The 18847-nt window shown below is 47.6% G+C and overlaps 1 protein-coding gene across 3 annotated transcripts in view; it reads left to right on the plus strand.

Moving 5' to 3' along the window:
* The window catches only part of HK2 (hexokinase 2), a 61924-nt gene that overhangs the window by 34779 nt on the left and 8298 nt on the right, over nucleotides 1-18847 (plus strand). For 2 of the 3 annotated variants that reach the window (XM_045446616.1, XM_045446618.1), the window contains exons 3-13: nucleotides 169-317; nucleotides 5080-5199; nucleotides 5811-5906; nucleotides 6717-6816; nucleotides 7104-7287; nucleotides 10096-10251; nucleotides 11519-11752; nucleotides 12740-13044; nucleotides 14383-14531; nucleotides 14763-14882; nucleotides 18673-18768. In XM_045446616.1, the coding sequence (XP_045302572.1) occupies nucleotides 169-317; nucleotides 5080-5199; nucleotides 5811-5906; nucleotides 6717-6816; nucleotides 7104-7287; nucleotides 10096-10251; nucleotides 11519-11752; nucleotides 12740-13044; nucleotides 14383-14531; nucleotides 14763-14882; nucleotides 18673-18768 (1709 nt within the window). The remainder of the gene's footprint in view (nucleotides 1-168; nucleotides 318-5079; nucleotides 5200-5810; nucleotides 5907-6716; nucleotides 6817-7103; nucleotides 7288-10095; nucleotides 10252-11518; nucleotides 11753-12739; nucleotides 13045-14382; nucleotides 14532-14762; nucleotides 14883-18672; nucleotides 18769-18847) is intronic. The other variant, XM_045446617.1, reaches the window with a different exon arrangement.

An 18847-nucleotide genomic window follows, 5' to 3' on the forward strand; every position in this document is an offset into this window, starting at 1 on the left:
TCAGATCATCATAATTGTTTATGGAAAAAAGTAAGACCCCTTGGCCACTCCAAGTGTTTGTGGAGGGTTGTGACCAGTGTTTATGGAGGGACTCATGGGTTTTGAGTCTTGGTCTCTGTGAAGATCTTGTCTTTCCTAAACTAATAGTGGCCTTTCCTCTCTCTATAGAACATGGAGAGTTTCTGGCTCTGGACCTTGGGGGGACCAACTTCCGTGTGCTTCGTGTAAGAGTAACAGACAATGGGCTCCAGAAGGTCGAGATGGAGAACCAGATCTATGCCATCCCTGAGGACCTCATGCGAGGCAGCGGCACCCAGGTATGACCCTTCTCTCAGAGCGGCCACTGGGACTCTGGGCCCCACGGGAGCAGACTCTATTCTTCCTCTGTCTGGGGGAAGGAGACCCTGACTAAGGTTCAGGTTTCCTGGCGTATGTCTGCCTGGTGATCTCTTTCTATGCCTGGGGGTTGAGTGGGGTGCCTCCATCAGGAGAGGTGCATGCGGGCCAGAGAGCAGGGAACATGTGAATGAGGCCCCGGGGTCCGGATGTACCATAGCAGGTGGTGTTTTGATTTGCCATGTCTTTTGAGGTCTGCTTGCGTGGGCTGGTTACCGATGAAAGTCTGCTGTCAGGACGCTGGGCCCACGCTGCCGGACGCCTGTGATTGGCAGTGGTGCCACTGAATAGCAAGTCAGAAGACACAGTTGTGGTTTGACACCGCCACCTGCCACTGTGGTCATTCTGCAGCCCTCTTTGGTGTATACTTGCTACCGTAGCATCACATGAAAATGGAAGTTGGCCCTTTACCTTTGTGGTTATTTGCTCTTTCTCTTCTTGACTGTCTAAAACAGAAGAGGTTTTGCACACAGGGATGGAAGCCTATTGAGAAAGCATCAAAATCCAGTCTGTCCCACCTGGCACTGCAGTGGACATATTGCCCCAAATCCTGCTTGGTCATCCGCATATCTTTGTGGCTTCTAGAGCATCTAAACAATCAAAGGAGTGAATGCAGAAGAAATGTGAAATCCCAAGAAAGAATCCTCTCAGTAACAGCCAGAAAAAAAGGAGCAAGGATGGAATTGCCACTGTGATAGTCTCCAAACATATATTGAGCTTCTACTATGCATTGGGCAGTGATCCTTGCTGGGAATTAAAGTCCTGGCCTCTCCCCTCCGGGGCTTACAGCACAGCTGGGCCACCAGGTCACACACCCCACCCCTCACAGAAGGTCATAAGTGGGTTGAAGTGGATGAGTGACTGTCAGGAGGAGGAGGAGCTGACACATGATGACCCATTGTGTGTCAGGCTGAGCAAAAGCTTTTTGTATGCATTTCCTCTTTTTGTCCTCATGCTGGCCCTGTGAGGCTGAGTGTTCATGTTATCTGCTTTATAGATGTGGAATTGCGTTTTAAAAGATTGAGTGAATGACTTGGCTTTAGATCATAGGGGTGGTTGGGGCCAGAGGCACAACACAAAGCCCGATTGATGACATTAGAACCTGCATCTGCACAACTCTAGGGGGCTCTGTCCACTTGGTAGGCCACACGATGTGGTCCATGTGAGTGGTGCTTCCTGGAATTAGGCAACATGGTGGTCCTAGATCCCGACTACCTGCCCTGCTTCCAGAGTAGGAGGTGCCCCCGAAGGGGCTGGTGCTCCTACAGACAAGAAATCTTGTGGGGCAGGCCCTTTGGGGGCTGTCCCTCCCAAGAGTTCCCCCAGGGGATCCCTTCTAGAGAGGGGACTCTCACTGCCACCACACCGGAAGTATCTGGCCAGGTGGTGGGTATCAGCCACGGGTCCAGCATTATTCTCTGCTCTTGGGTGTTCAGGGAACCTGGTCTCCCCTTTCAGCTGCTCTGCGAGAACCTTCCTTGGGGTGTTCTTCCTGCTCCTTCAACTTCTCTCAGTCCAATCACTGAAGACATTCCTGGATGATAGCACTGCTATAGGGATCACTCTCAGCTTGAGCAGTGGTTATTCCTGTTGTATTTTCTACCCAGTGTGTACGCAATAAAAGAGTGAATGGAGGAAATGAAATCCAATAAGATGCCCTTCCAGTGTGGTCACCTTTTCTTAGGCCTTAGAGTTTAGAAGAGGTGGGGCCTAGTGTATGGTTCTCACCACACTGGGCCACCTCCTCAGAAGGAAATTTCAGACCACAAGTAGATCATGTGGGGGAGACACTTTTAGACTCTTTATTTGTCCCTGGGTACAGCTCTAAGGGTAAATCTGCTTTTCCTTGTTTTAATGCTGGGGTTGGACAAGGGAGGCAAAGTCCTTGAGACTGAGATTTGAGCTCTCACATAGCTCTAGGACATACAGACAATGTTTAGTCCAAATTTGAAAAAAAAAAAAAAAAAAATCTGAGATCCACCGGGAAGAAACATAAAGCTATTGTGATATTTTAAAAGTTTTGAATAAATGGAAAAGTGCTAAATAAAAATGAAACCTAAGAAAATTAGAAGAAAATATAGGTGTTTATTTCACCCTAAGGAAGGGAAAGAATACTATATGCCTGAAGCAGAAACCAGTTGGTAAGAAGATTGGAACGAAATTTATAGTGGATATTTTAGTGGTGGAATTGCTGGTGCTTTTTTTTCTCCCTATATTTTCCTTTTCCTTTTTTTTTTTTTTTGGATGGTAGGTATGAGTCTTTTAATTGGGAGGAAAACAAATGGATTTTAAACGTAAAGTTTCATTAAAACCAAGACCAAATCACCAAACCCTAAACTTGCAAAGGTTTCTGAGGATCTGTGAACCTGGACAGTGTGGGTTCCTGGATAAAATCTGTCTTCAGGCACATGAACTTGCACTTGAGAGCAGTGAATTGCAAATTGTAATAGTGGCCACTTTAGATTTTTAAAGTGTATCTTATGGGAAGGGGAGTGAACAGATTCTGAGACCAATAAGGAAAAGGAAACCATTCTAACCTTATGAAATGATGCCCTTTGAGACTTTTTATGGCAGGAAGGTATAAGCTCTTTCTCCCAGTATCTTATCCTTAGATCATCAGCTAATAGAAAAGGAGATAGTCTTCCAATTAAGGAAGCTGATGGTCTGCTCTTTCTTGCTTAACCAAGTACTGTCTAGTAGAACTTTTTGCAATGGTAGAACTGTTCTGTACCTGCCCTGTGCAATATCGAAGCCACTAGCTAGCTAGTAGTGGCATTGAGCACTTGAAATATGGCTAGTGTTGTGACTCAAGAAGTAACTATTAAATTTTTTAACATTTTAAGTGATTAAGATAACAGGTGGCTAGTGGCTACTGTATCAGGCAGCATATAATTTAGTGCCTCTTCACTGCCTTTCCTCGTTGGCAACACAGTTGGAAAGGGAGCAGTGGATCGGGGTTGGATGAGGGAAACCATTTTGCTTTCCCCCCCTTCTAAAGCTCCCCCTCTTCATCTCTGATGACTAGAGTACCAGGAAGAAGGTGCTGGGAGTTGGTGATTTGTAAATTTTGTCTCTGATCAACTTCCCAACAGAAAATCAGAACTTGTTGAGTATCTATCTAAAAACCCTATGTCATGTTAAAATACTTGGCTTCTGCTCAAGGTAATTAGCACTTGTGCATTGGTGATCCTCTTCGTGAGAGAGCTTTGTCATTGCCCAATCTTTTTGCTCTTGAGAATGTTTTGGTTTGGAGATTGAGAGTTTCAGCATCAGCTGAGGTTAATTTTGCATGTGATTAGACAGAGGGGCAGGATCAATGCAGGACATTGTTAGAGCTGGCCACCTTCTAGATGGGGTTGGCCTGTCTTCCTGGATCACTCCCACTGAACATACCCCAGACATCTGGGGAGCCAGTGGGCCTCTCAGCCTACCCTGCCACCTGCAACCTCTTAATTCCTTTGTAAATGCAAATACTTTTTGGGGTTTAGGGCAGTGGTTCTCAAACCTGCTTCAGGATTACCTGGAGGGCCTCACCCCTGCAGTTTTTGGTTCAGTAGGTTTAGGTTTGGGCTTCAGAATTTACATTTAGAGTATGATGGTGGTGTTGTTGCTGGTCTAGGACCACATTTTGGGAACCTCTGGTTTAGTGGGATCTTCCTTGCTTCTGTCTGGAAAGGAAAAGGTATATTTTCATCAATCCCCCTTGGCTTTTAGATTTTGCCATCTGGTCAACCTGGCCCGTGGCACCTATTTAGTCTCTTTGGCCTCTGCTTACTTTTTGTACCAGAATGCCTCTGGCCTCAGCCTCTAAGCATCTGGAGGGAGTCACTGCCTCTCTTTGAGGATGCTCAGTGGGCAAGAAGGAAGCTATGGGGCGGTGGGCCTTGGGACTGATCGAAAGCCTGGATAATTGTAAATACAGCGTTTTCTTAGAAGCTGTGGGTCCTGCTTGGCATGGTCACAGTTGTGAGGCTGCCCATCCATAAAACCCTATACATTCTTCAGTGCTCTTCATGGACTTACTGGGTTTTTCATTTTGAAGTTAAAAAACAAAGATACTTCTTTGAAATATTCCTTAGAAATTACTTTTCTAGAATGGAAGAAAAATATGGGTTATTGTTGTTGTTGTTATTATTATTATTATTATTATTATTATTATTTTGTTAAGTTCGTTCTATGAATGCCAACCAGAGAATGTCCCATTCCCTCCCCAGTCACAAGAGACAGGGATGCTAGAATACTTCTTGGCAGTAAGATGGGCTGTCCTTTCTGAGACAGTCAGCTGTGCACCCATGACAAGGAGTGTTCTGGCAGAGCCACCAAAGGATGTTCTGTTCCCAGGGTATGTGATGACTTTCTGACTAGCTTTAGCTATGATTTCCCCTGCCTCACAGGGTTATTTTGACAGTGGTTTGGATAAATAGTTTGAGTGGAAGACAGTATTTAATCAGCACTAACTGCTGTGAAGTCCTTATATGTGTGACTCATTTAATCCCTGTGGTAACTCTGAGGGCAGGTACAGTTGTCACCCTCATTCTATAGGTGAGCAAAATAAGACTTCAGAAGGGATACGTATCTTGCACACATTCAGCTAGTTCCTTGCCGAGCCCAATGTGTATGTATGCTTTTAATCTCCATGTTATTCTCCCTCCCTTCTCATCTTCTTGTGTTGTGTGCCCTTAGCTGTTTGACCACATTGCTGAATGCCTGGCTAACTTCATGGATAAGCTACAAATCAAAGACAAGAAGCTCCCCTTGGGTTTTACTTTCTCATTCCCCTGTGTCCAAACGAAGCTAGATGAGGTAAGATGAGTTCTTTAGACCCTTGTTGCTTCATTCATTGGGCTGGGAGGTCTGGGATGAACTTTGAGCCAGTTGCTGCTGTGGTTTTAGAGGCGGCTCTGATGGTTGTTTGGATGAGGTTTGAGTATTAAGAGTTCTGTCCTTCTGGGTGAGTGTATGTAGGTCTGGGGGGGGGGATGGTGAAGTATCAGAAGTGTGGGGGGGAGGGTCTTTATCACTCTTCCCTCAAAGAACAATATGAAGTACATTATCTTTATCCCTTGTAGAGAAACAGGAATGAGAAATTAGGAACTCCTTTGATCTAATGTATCATAATAAAGATCCTTGGAAGAAAGATGCCTGGGGAGTTAATGATGAGAGTATCTGATTTTGGCATTTCTATAGCCTGTTCTTTTCAGTTCTTGGGGGCAGTAGGTCATGAAGGAATCATTCATTTAATCTTCTTTCTGGGTCTTTGATGAGGCCCCAGTTTCTTTTTCCTAGGCTAGTCAGGAAGCAGTACAAATATTTAAGCACGGTTGTAGTTTAGCTTAGCTCCATGGCAGAGGTCTCCACTCACTAATGGCTGTTTGAGTAGTGTGGTCAGTGTTCATTCCTTGGTCCTTTTCCAGAGTTTCCTGGTCTCCTGGACCAAAGGGTTCAAGTCCAGTGGCGTGGAAGGCAAAGACGTGGTTACTCTGATCCGGAAGGCCATCCAGAGGAGAGGGGTGAGTTGGGGAGGCAGGAGCTTGGGGTCTGGAGGCTCTTTACATTCTTATGGGTCCACTCTGAAATCTTTCCTAGTCTGTTCCCAAATCAGTATGAGAACCATTTTGTGGTTCTTAAGGAGAGGTTTTCTCTTCCTTCTCTGCTAGGTTTACCTAATAAGATTTAATTTTTTTCCAGTTTTATTGAGATATAGTTTACATACAGCTAAATTTAAGACATGCCTCATAATGATTTGGCATCCATATACTGCAAAATGATTGCCACACTGATAATCTTACATATAATCAGATGCTTCTGGGTCTTCAGATTATCACGATGGATAAATAATCTTAGCCTCAGTACAGGAAAAACCCTTCAGTCTTTAACGTGAAGAAGACTTGAATATCATTTTCAATTAAGAAGGTTGGGATGATGTTGGCATTAGGATGGAATGAGGCAGAGAGAGAACAAGATAAAGGCCTGGTCACAGAAGTTAGGAGGGAGGGAGGGAGAGAGAGAAAAGAAGAGAGAGAAGGAGAAGGGGGCAACAATGACAAAGTGGGCTCTTGTGAGTGCAGTGGTATCTGTAAACTAGACCGCAGGGCGGTGGCTTCCATGGTGAGGACATGCAGGGTGGGGAGTGAGTTGCTGCTGTCAGACTGCATCTGAGCCCAATTCCCAGCTCTAACCTTCTTTGGCTTCAAGTAGGGTCAGTAAGGAGGCAGCCCTAATGCACTTGAGCTCTGTGCCTTGCTGCTCTTTATCTCCATCTTCACAATTGCAACCTTTCTGTGATGGTGAAGGTCAGAGCTCCGCTTTTATCCCTGTAGGACTTTGATATTGATATTGTGGCCGTGGTGAATGACACAGTTGGGACCATGATGACCTGTGGTTATGATGACCAGAATTGTGAGATTGGTCTCATTGTGGGTGAGTGAACAATGGGTGTGGGGGCTGGAAAGGGAGGAGGGCTCCATGGCCTGCATGACTCTTTGTAATTCATATTAGAAGAGAGTGGTACAGTCACTTCAGAGGGCTGAGCCAGGATTTGTGGGTTGGAGGTGGTTGTGGACTGGACCATGTTGGGATACTCCAGGAGCCTGCACTGGGGAATCCCAACCACCCTAGGTGGTCTCAAGATGGGGGAGTAAGAGGGAGCTGGGGGCTGGAGAGAGGCTGGTGTAGGTGGGTGCTGAGCAGTCCCTTGTTTTGGCCAGGCACGGGCAGCAATGCCTGCTACATGGAAGAGATGCGCCACATTGACATGGTGGAGGGCGACGAGGGGCGGATGTGTATCAACATGGAGTGGGGGGCCTTTGGGGACGACGGCACACTTGATGACTTCCGCACTGAGTTTGATCAGGAGATCGACATGGGCTCCCTGAACCCTGGGAAGCAACTGTGAGCAGCACCCCTTGTGTGTGGCGGGCTTGTGGTGGGTGTGTGGGCTCAGGAGCTGAGGTGGGATCCGGCCAGGGCTGGGGTGGGGGTGGTTCTCACTTTTGCTTTAGTCTTATATCCCCAAAAGGTTGCTGGGGCAGCCACTGGTTATGGGAATGGTGTGCTCATCACAAGCATTGTGACTATAAATTGCTGAGAGGGCTCTAAAACAGATAAAACAAGCAGACAAACCAGAGTGTAGGTAATAATTTGTCTACGTCCTTTAGAGCTTTCATTTTAGAAGGTCCTTTTCTAAGTGTTGGCCCTGCTCTTCTTTCTGCCACCTTAAATTTGTAAGTTGTCCATAGAAACAGTCTGTGAGTCACAGAAGAAAAGTCATGTTGAGGTGGCCAGGGGGAGGGTCTCTGAATGCTGTTGTCGTAGCTTCCACCTCTGCCATTGCCCAGAGTAGGAGGCCAGACGGTTGTCTCCTCGACACTGGCTGAGGCTCTGAACTCAGACATATGGTAGAGTTGCCTGCAGGCTGAGTTGGGCCCCATGGAGACCTAGGGTCTCCGGTCCCAGCTCTAGGCAAACCCAAGGCCTGTGGAAAAGCCAGCTAAGGAGCCTCCTTGGCCGCTTCCTAGACCTGTGGCCCAGCAGGCATTCTTGAGTGGACAGGACCAGGAGGGCCTCCAACATTTTGCACCCTGAGTGTTATACTCTCCAGCCTGGCTAGACTTGATTTTTAGTTTCTTTTGACTGTTACGAAATATTATTTCACTCTCATTATTACACCAACATTGGCCCAATGTCCTCTATTAGCAATCTTGAAACAGGGATTGCTGTAAACTCCGAAGGCAATTACAAAATGTTTTGAGCAATTCAGGCCCCCTCTGGTCTATGCTATGTTGCTATGACTATTGCAGGAAAGCCGCTGGCATAGATCTCTGCTTGGGGAGGAAAGCCCAATTCTATAAGCCAGCTCGGCAACGGGGACCCTTTTTCTTTACAGGGAGAGTCCTTACTTCTTCAAAGCGTGGTTTATTTAACTCATAAGCTTCTCCCATGTATCCAAGCATGAGTCCACTTACTTGCAAATTTCATAGGCACACACTGGCTGTGTCTGGCATGGCCGGTGAAAATTTATGGACCCAAAAGTCATTTATTCAATGTCTGCCTCTAAGAACAAGGCACACCCAAGCCATTCTGAGGAGCCATATGCCCTTTAAAGGGTCAGAAGACAGAATTGCCAGCCCGGTCTTGGGAGCACACCACTGTCTCAGACTTAGACAAATCAAAGGTTGGGCTAACATACCAGAATGTCAGTTAAGATAGCCCTGAGGTCATTATTGGGCTCCAGTAGGAACTTTTCTCACTCTTTATTTGTTTCTAAACAAATCTTTTTCTTTTTTTTTTAAAGTTTATTTATTTTTGAGAGAGAGAGCGTGCGTGTGCACGCACAAGTGAGGGAGGGGCAGAGAGAGAGGGAGACACAGAATCCGAAGCAGGCTCCAGGCTCCGAGCTGTCAGCACAGAGCCGACCCAGGGTTCAAACCCACGAACCGTGAGATCATGACCAGAGCTGAAGTCAGTGTTTAACCGACTGAGCCACCCTGGCACCCCTAAACAAATATTTTTCTAAATGTTGACTGAAACAAAGTGTTTTTAAAAAGCTGGAGTGAAAGCTTTTATAAATTACTCACACTTCGGAGCCCCACTGGACCCCTCCCGTATCTCTATCTCCTAGCTATTTTGGAAAAGGTGTCGAGGCAGACAGACACACGAGGTCCTTAGTGTTAGAGCCAGGCTGCCTCCCCAGGCAGTGTGCCTGTGCTGGTGCTTGAATCCTCTGCTCAAACAATGTTGTGAGCTCTGCACTTAGCTCCAGTTCTGCTCTAGGTACCTTGTCCTGGGTCTTCAGCCAGTCACTTCCTGAGGGCCGTACCAGGTGGGTTGTACCAGGTGACTTCAGAGTCCCTTCCACACTCATGCTCTGGGTTTCCTCACTAGAGCCCAGCTTAGTCAGTGTCTGCTGGCCCTAGGGCCACCTCTCTGGGCTCCGGATCATTAGATGCCAAGGAAGGGCCTTCTTTGCCACAAAGAATGGTGAAGCTTCAGTTTCTCTGACACAATTTGAGCCGGAAAGACTGGCTTCTAAAGAAAACAGCATCACCTAGTGTTGAAAAAATAAGTTAGCCGATTGCTTGGGGGCGGGCCTCTGCCTTTCTAAAACATGCGTTTATCTGGTCCCCTCCCTGCTCAGAGACTTCCAAAATGTCCCACTCCCAGATTCCCAGACCATCTGACATTTAAAGCTCCTAATCTGGCTCAACCTGCCCATCACCCCACCCCTGGGGTTGTGGGTTGTTTTCCAGAAATCCACAAATGATCTTGCAAAGGGAGGACAGTATGAGATGTTGAGTTGCTGGGCCTGCACCCCTGATTTAATCGTATTGACCTTTTTTTCCTCTGTATATAAATATTGAGGTTCTATACAAAGTTTCATCTTAGAAAAGTATTTCCTGGCTAGAGAAAAAAAAAATGTAAAGTCACTTTTACTGCATGTAACTTACTTTATTTAAAATTCAGGCTGTCCCAGAATATGTCGCACATCCCCTGGATGTTTAGTTTGGCTGCTAAAGGCCTTTTTTCTCCATAGTTCAAGGCCCCCCCGGCCTACAGAGATGGCCCAGACGTCCCTGATCCTGCAGCCTCCCCTGAGCTGTCACCTGTCTGCACCTCTTACTGCTAGCAGCGCCATCAAGTTAACATGTCATTGTGCCCCTGCTTACATGTACTTATTGTTTGGTCTGTATCTCCCTGCAGATTTGAGAAGATGATCAGTGGGATGTATATGGGTGAACTGGTGAGACTTATCCTGGTGAAGATGGCCAAGGAGGAGCTGCTTTTTGGGGGGAAGCTCAGCCCAGGGCTCCTCGCCACTGGCCATTTTGAGACCAAAGACGTTTCAGATATTGAAGGGTAAGCTTCCTGGTCCTTCTCTCTCTGTTCACTGGATCCCCAGAAGAGTGGACAGGCTGTTGGGGAATGAGGAAGGGGCACTGACCCTTGACCCTTCAGATTTGGACAGCAGGAGGGCCTTGCTCATCATAGGCCATGGCGGGCCTGTAGCTTGACTTCGCTTTCCAGATAGTCTCCACTCTTGTGCACTACCTAAGTGGCTCATGATATTGCATGGGTGGGTGTCGGGCCGGGCTGAATGCTGGAGGCTCCCAGGGAGCCCCCTGATGACCCATATGCATCTACTTTCTTTCCCTTCAGAAGCTCTGACATTTATTTCTCTGTTGGTGATTCTCCAAAAAGGCTCTCTCTTGACATCTTCTTCATAACAGAAGGAGAGGTCCCTGTTTAGAGCCCTGCATGACTCTAAAATTTACCCACTTAGTTCCAATAGGTAGATCTGAGGCCTGCATTTCCCAGAGCGACATGGGTGGGAGTGAGGGTGGCCTGATTTTTGTTTTTTCAGTTAACAGTATCCAAAGAGTTGGGTCTACTTTCTTGTTCTAGAGACTTCCACTTGTTGCTTGAGCTGGCCCTGTCGTTTCAGGGACCAAATGATGGAGAGGTGGGGATTTGGGTGCTAAAGGGAGCAGTGAAACAGTTTCCTATACCTTCAGATGGAAACTCTTGAGCGGATTGTGCCTGCTTGTTAAGCCCTGAGGGGATGGAAGGATGTATACTGGTGAGGCACTTAGTTCCCCTGAGGAGAGTGCTAAACTCACTGCAGCAGACTCTAGCACAGTCTCTCGCATAGATTAGAGCAGTGCCTGCTCCCTCGTGAAAGGCAATGAGCTGGCTGCTTCACAGAGAGAAAATGGGGTGGGCTCCACCGCGGGACACTGTTCCGTCTACCCCTAGATAAGCAAACACAGCATACACACACACACACACACACACACACACACACACACACACACACCCCTTGATGTGTGAAGCCATGAGAGCAAGGCCTTGTCCTTACATCATGTACCCATAAAAAATATTAGTTTTTCTCAGTGGGAAAAAGGGGCACTTGAGCAGTGTGTGTGGTGTGTGTGTGTGTGTGTGTGTGTATGTGTGTGTGTGAGATGAGCCTCATGTTGGCTCTGTTGTGTTTTCCCCTTTTTCTACCCTCACTGGGAGATGGTATTGGCTGGAGCTGAACGGTTTCCTTGTCAGCTGACATACCCCCTCCCCCTGGCCACAGTGGGTTGGACACATGCCCACACACGGTCCTTCTGTTTCCTAGGGAGAAGGACGGCATCCGGAAGGCCCGTGAGGTGCTAGTGCGGCTGGGCATAGACCCGACGCAGGAGGACTGCGTGGCCACTCACCGGGTGTGCCAGATCGTGTCCACACGCTCAGCCAGCTTGTGTGCAGCCACCCTGGCAGCCGTGCTGCGGCGCATCAAGGAGAACAAGGGCGAGGAGAGGCTGCGCTCCACCATTGGGGTTGATGGTTCTGTCTACAAGAAGCATCCTCAGTGAGTCAGCGTGTTGGGACCCATAGTGACAGGGCTCCCAGAACACTTGGAGACCACTGACAGGCCTGAGAGAGACCCTAGTGACTGCCCAGCCAACTCTGGTTTGCATTCTGGCACAGTGGGGAGGGACGCGGAGTTGAGGAGCTCTGTAGAATTAGCTCTCAGCTGGGCATGTGAGGATCAGGAAGGTGTGTCCCTGGCAGGGGTTCAAGCCATCTCTGAAGGCTCTCGATGACTGCAGCTCTATCCAGGGCCCCCCTGGCTGGTGGTGGGGGGCGGGGGAGGGGGAGTGCTCTTTCTGCCACCCTCCTGTTTAGGAGTTAGGGTTTCTCTGTACTTGTTTCTTTGACTCTCTCATGATTCTGGGTGGGCTCTGCGGGTACTGTGTCTTCTGCCAGGGGACACCCTAGTTCAGCCTCTCTGGCTGATCTGGGTATTGAATTCATCCTGCCCTTCCCTCTATGTTTGGATCCCTTGGGTCCAAGATATTCAAATTTCAGTTGGGACCTGGCCATCTCTCTATTGTACTTACTCATTATCTAATCATTTTTATCTAATAGGAGCGCCGGGTCAACGGGCCTTCATTAACTGAATGGTTGATGCAGAAGGTCTCAGGCCTAGCATTCCCTGGTTTTCTAGTCTAGTGCACATGAATCACCTGAGGATCTTGTTAAGAGGCAGATTCTGATTCGGAAGGGTTCGGCCTGAGATACAGGGTCTTACTACATTACTTACTGTGATTGTGTGCGGTGGGTAGTGACTTCCTACAACAGTCCTTCCCTTCACCCAGCCAGGGCGGTCACAGTTGCATAGCTGAGCTTTAATTAACACAGTGATGACCCTGAATTGGGAGAGTGGGGAGAGGATGATCAGGGTGGCATCTGCTCCTGCAGGTGCCTCCCGGCCTTTGAGCTGAGGCGGTGAGCCCTTTGCACCATTGACCCTAACCGCGGACACCCATGTCTTACCCCGTCTTGGTGACTGCAGTTTCGCCAAGCGTCTTCACAAGACGGTTCGGCGCCTGGTGCCCGACTGCGACGTCCGTTTCCTGCGTTCTGAGGATGGCAGTGGCAAGGGGGCAGCCATGGTGACGGCAGTGGCCTACCGGCTGGCTGACCAACACAGAGCCCGCCAGAATACCCTGGAGTCTCTGAAGCTGAACCGTGAGCAGCTGCTGGAGGTTAAGAAGAGGATGAAGGTAGAAATGGAGCGAGGTCTGAGCAAGGAGACCCATGCCATTGCCCCTGTCAAGATGCTGCCCACCTACGTGTGTGCCACCCCTGATGGCACAGGTATGCGGCAGGCTGCCTCCCAGCTCGCGGTGCTGGGCCTGTTTCATGGTGTTGATGCCCAGGAGGACTCCCTTAGCCATGGCGTTGGATATTTGGACCAGAACATGTTTCTTCAGCTATAGCACTAGGCAATTCTAGTGTTCAGTAAGCTCAGGCAAGGCATTCCCCTGCTACAAACTGAATAGTAATAATGATCAACACTTACTGAATGTTTACTATGTGTCAGACACTTCTGTAAGTGCTTTACACATATAAACTTAATTTTTAACTCTTAACAGCAATTAGTAATTAATTTTGTTAACAAACTAATATGCTTGGCACAAAACTGAGACACTGAAAAATTAAGAGACCTTCCCAAGTTCACACAGCTAGAAAATGGCAGAGCTGGGATTCAAACCCAGGAGTTTTTGGTTCCAGGGCCAGTTCTTATAAATCCTAGGTCAGGGGTTGGCAAACTAACACCCATGAGCTACATCTGGCCCACTGCCTATTTTTTTAAATAAAGTTTTCCTAATACACAGCCATGCCCTTTTGTCCACATATTATTTATGGCTGCTCTGCACCACCATGACAAAGTTGTGTGGTTGCAGCAGGGACTGTGGCTCCCAAAACCTGAAATGTTTACTGCCCAACCCTTTGTAGAAAAAGATTGCTGACCTGTGGTTTAGGTCTTACAAATTAAGAAATGGAGATCTTTTCCCAATTCGGAGAGAACTGATGTTGAGTAAGCCAGTGTAGCAGTTGGGCCAAGACTGGGCCTTGGTCCCTGCTCTACCCTCTTCTGGCTCTGTGGGCCTGAGCGAGTGACTCAGCCTAGGTCAGCAAGGTCTCCCTCCTCCATCAGAGGAAAATGCAGTGCCTCTTTCTCATGGCTGCCTGAGGGCTGCGTGAGGAGTATGTTTGAGGCACGTAGTACCTTATGATTGCCCAACAAAGGAGGGTTTTCTCATGTGAAAAGATTTCCCTTCAATTTCCTTTAAAGAGTTGAACTCTGCTATTTTTTACTCTATTCTAGAAGCTAACATAAGGTGGCCTTTGATTTAGCACAAATGACATGTTTAGATATTTTTGAGTATACTGTATCACAATTTCTGGTTTCCTGCAGAGCTCATTGTGACCTCTGGGACCCACCTGAACTCATCTGAGGACCGCTAAGGAGACAGCACGGCTCTGGCCCTCAGGGGTCTTACTTTTCTTTCCTGTTAGGTGGAGCACACAGTCCATCATCCCTGAGGGTGTTGAGGGGCTGCCAGGAGAGCTCCCCATTAGGGGAAAGTGCTTTAGACTGTCACCCTCTGCTGTGCCTCAGTGCGTCATCTTCCCGGGTTTATATTGCAGAGAAAGGTGACTTCCTGGCCTTGGACCTTGGGGGTACCAATTTCCGCGTCCTGCTGGTGCGTGTGAGGAATGGGAAGAGGCGCGGAGTGGAGATGCACAACAAGATCTACTCTATCCCACAGGAGGTCATGCATGGCACAGGGGATGAGGTGAGTCAAGGTGGCTTCTGGGAGGGGACCCCAGCAGACATTCACTTCTCACCCTGGAGGACAGTGCTTTCTCTGCTCAGCCATGGTCCCAGGGAAGGCTAGGTGGGCCAGGGCCCTGGTCTTGTCTTCACTCATGTTAGTGCCTGAGCTTGCATTTCTCCTGAGAGGAGCTGCTGGGGGCAGCCTGCCCTGGCCAGGGCCCCTCCCTCAGAGCCTGTCTTCTCCCTGCAGCTCTTTGACCACATCGTCCAGTGCATCGCTGACTTCCTTGAGTACATGGGCATGAAGGGTGTGTCCCTGCCTCTGGGTTTCACCTTCTCCTTCCCCTGCCAGCAGAACAGCCTGGATGAGGTAACCGCCTTCCCAGAGGGCTTGCCTGTGGGCTTTATGGACTCTCCACCAGCCAGAGTTTGGAGCGGGGCAGAAAGTTGAGCTGCGAGGAGGAAAAGAAGGGCATGAGTAAGCAGTTATGATGAGGGGCCTGTTGATGGGAATGATTCAGTTGGAACTGGTAGAGGTAAAGTAGGTCACAATCTTAGGGATTATGATGATGCTAACCAAATATTAGCAACGAACATTTTTAAAGTACTATCTGCCAGGCACTGTGCTAGGCTGCCTATGTGCGTTATCTTACTTAACGCTCACAGCAACTGTGTAAGATAGGTGTTCATATGCTCATTTTGCAGAAAGGAAAACAAAGTCTATAGAGATGCCAAGTATCTTGCTTCAGATCAGAAGGCTTGGGAATAGCCAAGACAAGATTTGAATTCTGGTTTCCCGATACCCAAAGCCATGTTTTCAGTGATGCTCACCTGCTCCTGAGGCCTATTTTGGGCTTGGGACATTTTCATTAATCTTCTGTTGTTTAGATGCTCTGGTGCTTCTCTAGTCTTAGCTTTGCTTTTCATTCCCTTTCAACTTGCCATGCAGGAATGAAGCAGGTGGGCAAAGAGCTGGTGCTCTCACATATCCCAGACATGGTGTGTTGAGAATGTAGGAGAGCTGAGTAGGTCATGCTTGGGCTTATTCTGCATTGATTATCAGCATATTAGATGTTAGAATACTGTTGTCTAAGCAGTTGCTCCTCTGTCTCCATTGGTCTTCTAGAAGCTCACATGCATGTTTACAACTGGTCAGTATGTGGTAGACAGAGTGGCCAGGGTACAAAAGGCATGATTCCTACTTGAGGTGCTTACAAACAAACTGTGATGTAAGCAAGCTCAGGAAGGCATGAGCTGCTGTTTGGAATGTGGTGCTGATGGGGTTCCGAGGCCCTGAGGATGCGCAGTGTGATGTTACCCGAGCACATACCTGGAAGGCATGAAAAATACTTGGATCATCTTCCAAGTCCAAAGCATGAGTTGATGGGGAAGAAAGGCAGGCAGGCCTGGCAGTGTGGAGGAGGGCACGTAGGTGGGAAATGTCACAGGTGCAGGGAGGTTGGTCCAGTAGGGAAGAAAGGCCAGCATTTCCCACAGGATCCCCGGAATAGCAACCCTCCTGTTGCTCAGCTGAGTTTTGTAAATGCTTCCTCCTCCTCCCCTCTGAGTTAAATTCATGTGCACCAGTACAGTGAAGGTTTTAGGATGTCGTGCAATAAAAACCCTTGCCTAATCCAGTATTTCCCAACATGTGTCACCATTTGTCCAGTGTTAGGGGTGCAGTGTTGCTTTTCACTTTTCTGTTCCTTTCCAGTTTTATTGAGATATTAACACACACACTGTATAAGTTTAAGGTGTACAGCACAGTGATTTGACTTACATATGTTGTGAAATGATCACCACAAATAAGTTTACATCTGTCATCTCCTACAGATACAAAAAAAGAAAAAGAATAAAAGTGGTTTGTTTTCCTTGTGATGAGAACTCTTAGGATCTACTCTTAACTTTCTAATATACCCTATGGCAGTGCTTGCTGTTGCCATCATGATGTTCATTCCATCCTGAGTACTCACTTACCCTGTCATGGAAGCTTATACCAATTCCCTCTCCCCAGTTTTTCTGATTCCTTTGTCTTTTCACATTATGTTTCTCAGTGTCAATGCACCGGGTTTTCAAAGGCTTCTCCATTTACATCAGTTTACCAAAGGGAATTACCAAACGTGCAGATAAATATTTACATGTTTCTTAATGAAACATTGCTTATTATAATGAAAACATTAGAAACTAACCCAATTGTTCAACAGTTGGGAAATAGTTAATAAGTTCTGAGCCATTCACTGCCGGGTATCAGCAATGAATGTTTTTGGAAGAAATTTCAATGATGTGGGAAAAAACTGGTGGTAAGACTAACAAAAATGTTTTTAAGAAAAAGATAATCTCTATAGTATAGAACCCACAAAAAATACCTTCATCATCAGAAGATGAGAACAGGACTCCAGTGTGTTTGCTTCTAGGATTTTCCTGCTGAATTATTTTTAAATAGACATGCCTTACTTTTCATGCCAGCATGTATCTATCTTTAAGAGTTTATCAGGTAACCCAACAACATATTCACTGTTTCTACCTGCATGGTAAGATTCCAGGTCATTGTGTTAGATTTCAATGTGTTAGATTTCATTCTTTATGTTCTAAGTTTCTGTAGGGAGTTCTAAATTTCTGTAGTGTTCCATCTAGCACTGTGAAAATTAAGAGCAGATCAAACAGAGGCTGCGTTCTCTCTGTTGTTCAATCGGTCTGTGAGCCGGGATCTGCTCTGGTAAGATTGTCTTACTGAGTGGAAAATCAACAGGTGCTGAGGCCCAGAAGCCCCAAGCTGCCTTGATCACCTCGTGGCCCTGGGCAAGTCTCCCCAGCTTCATGGGCCTCTCTGCGTGTCTTATTATTAAGGACCACCTGAAATAATGTTATTTGATCATTCTGTAAACTTGAAAGTACTAAATATAAAATTTCATTAGAGATGTGAAGCTAATTTGTAGGCAAGACAGCTAGAGATGAGCACACAGTTGTTTGGATGTAGGTATGTAAGCCAAAACACTGCTGGGATCATGTCTTATTTTTCCAAATCTCCTGAACACAGCGTCACACATCCAGGTTGACTTGTGACTCTAAACTCCTGGGCCATGAAATGCCAAGCAGGGGTGAGGCTGAGCAAGGCCTGGAGAAACCATGAAAGAGGGTGGGTAGTGAGCACACAGTCCATTTATGGATTCTGGCCTTGCAGGGAGGTGGCCCAATAGTTCTTGATGCTGTTTTCCGATGGGTTCCAGCAGCAAAGAGGAAACCAGGGGACAATAACCGAAACACTTCTCCCATATGTAAAATCTCCATGTGTGTATTCCCCAGAGGGCCCTGTGACACGGCAGACGGCCACATTAAAGACGAGTGGCTTATGGGTGACTCTGAAGAGCCTAGAGTGCTTCCCTCACTGGGATGACGTGAAGCCTAGCTGTCACCTAACTGTCACCCAAGCAGGGCACTTGTTCACACCATCCTGGAATTTGACAATGAAGAGACAGACTCTGACCCTTCTTTTTTTTTTTTTTTTTTTTTAATTTTTTTTTTCAACGTTTATTTATTTTTGGGACAGAGAGAGACAGAGCATGAACGGGGGAGGGGCAGAGAGAGAGGGAGACACAGAATCGGAAACAGGCTCCAGGCTCCGAGCCATCAGCCCAGAGCCTGACGCGGGGCTCGAACTCACGGACCGCGAGATCGTGACCTGGCTGAAGTCGGACGCTTAACCGACTGCGCCACCCAGGCGCCCCAGACTCTGACCCTTCTGATGTGAATATAGGACAGGGCAGAGCAAACTGCTTTTCCCAGCAAAAGAAACACTTGTATAGAACTTAGCTCCCTGCAGGGACAGTGATGTGGTACTTAGGGGCCCATGGCGTCAGCTGGCCTGGGGGTGAGTCCTGCTCCTCTCCCCTAAGCTGCAGGCCTTGGGCAAGTTACTCCAGAGCCACAGTTACCTAGAAAATGGGCACAATAATGATAACTATGTCACCAGTTTGCTATGAGGATTAAACAATGGAACACACGCATAGGGGGCATGCAGTCATTTGTGGGAGGGATGATTGGTCATTAAAGGGAATCTGTACTACCTGGTGAGGTTGAGAACAAGAGGCACAGCCAGGCCCCAGGAATGACACAGGAACCCTCCTCTGCTGTCCTCATCTGTGCTCTTATGTGACTTTTAGAGCATCCTCCTCAAGTGGACTAAAGGCTTCAAGGCATCGGGCTGCGAGGGAGAGGATGTGGTCACCCTGCTGAAGGAAGCCATCCACCGGCGAGAGGTGGGAGAGGAGTGCCACAAGTCCCAGAATGACCCGTGTTTGGAAAGTGGGGAAGTGTTCGGTGTGGTTGCGTGGGTTA

The sequence above is a fragment of the Leopardus geoffroyi genome, chromosome A3, assembly GCF_018350155.1.
Source record: "Leopardus geoffroyi isolate Oge1 chromosome A3, O.geoffroyi_Oge1_pat1.0, whole genome shotgun sequence".
NCBI classification, from domain to species: domain Eukaryota; kingdom Metazoa; phylum Chordata; class Mammalia; order Carnivora; family Felidae; genus Leopardus; species Leopardus geoffroyi.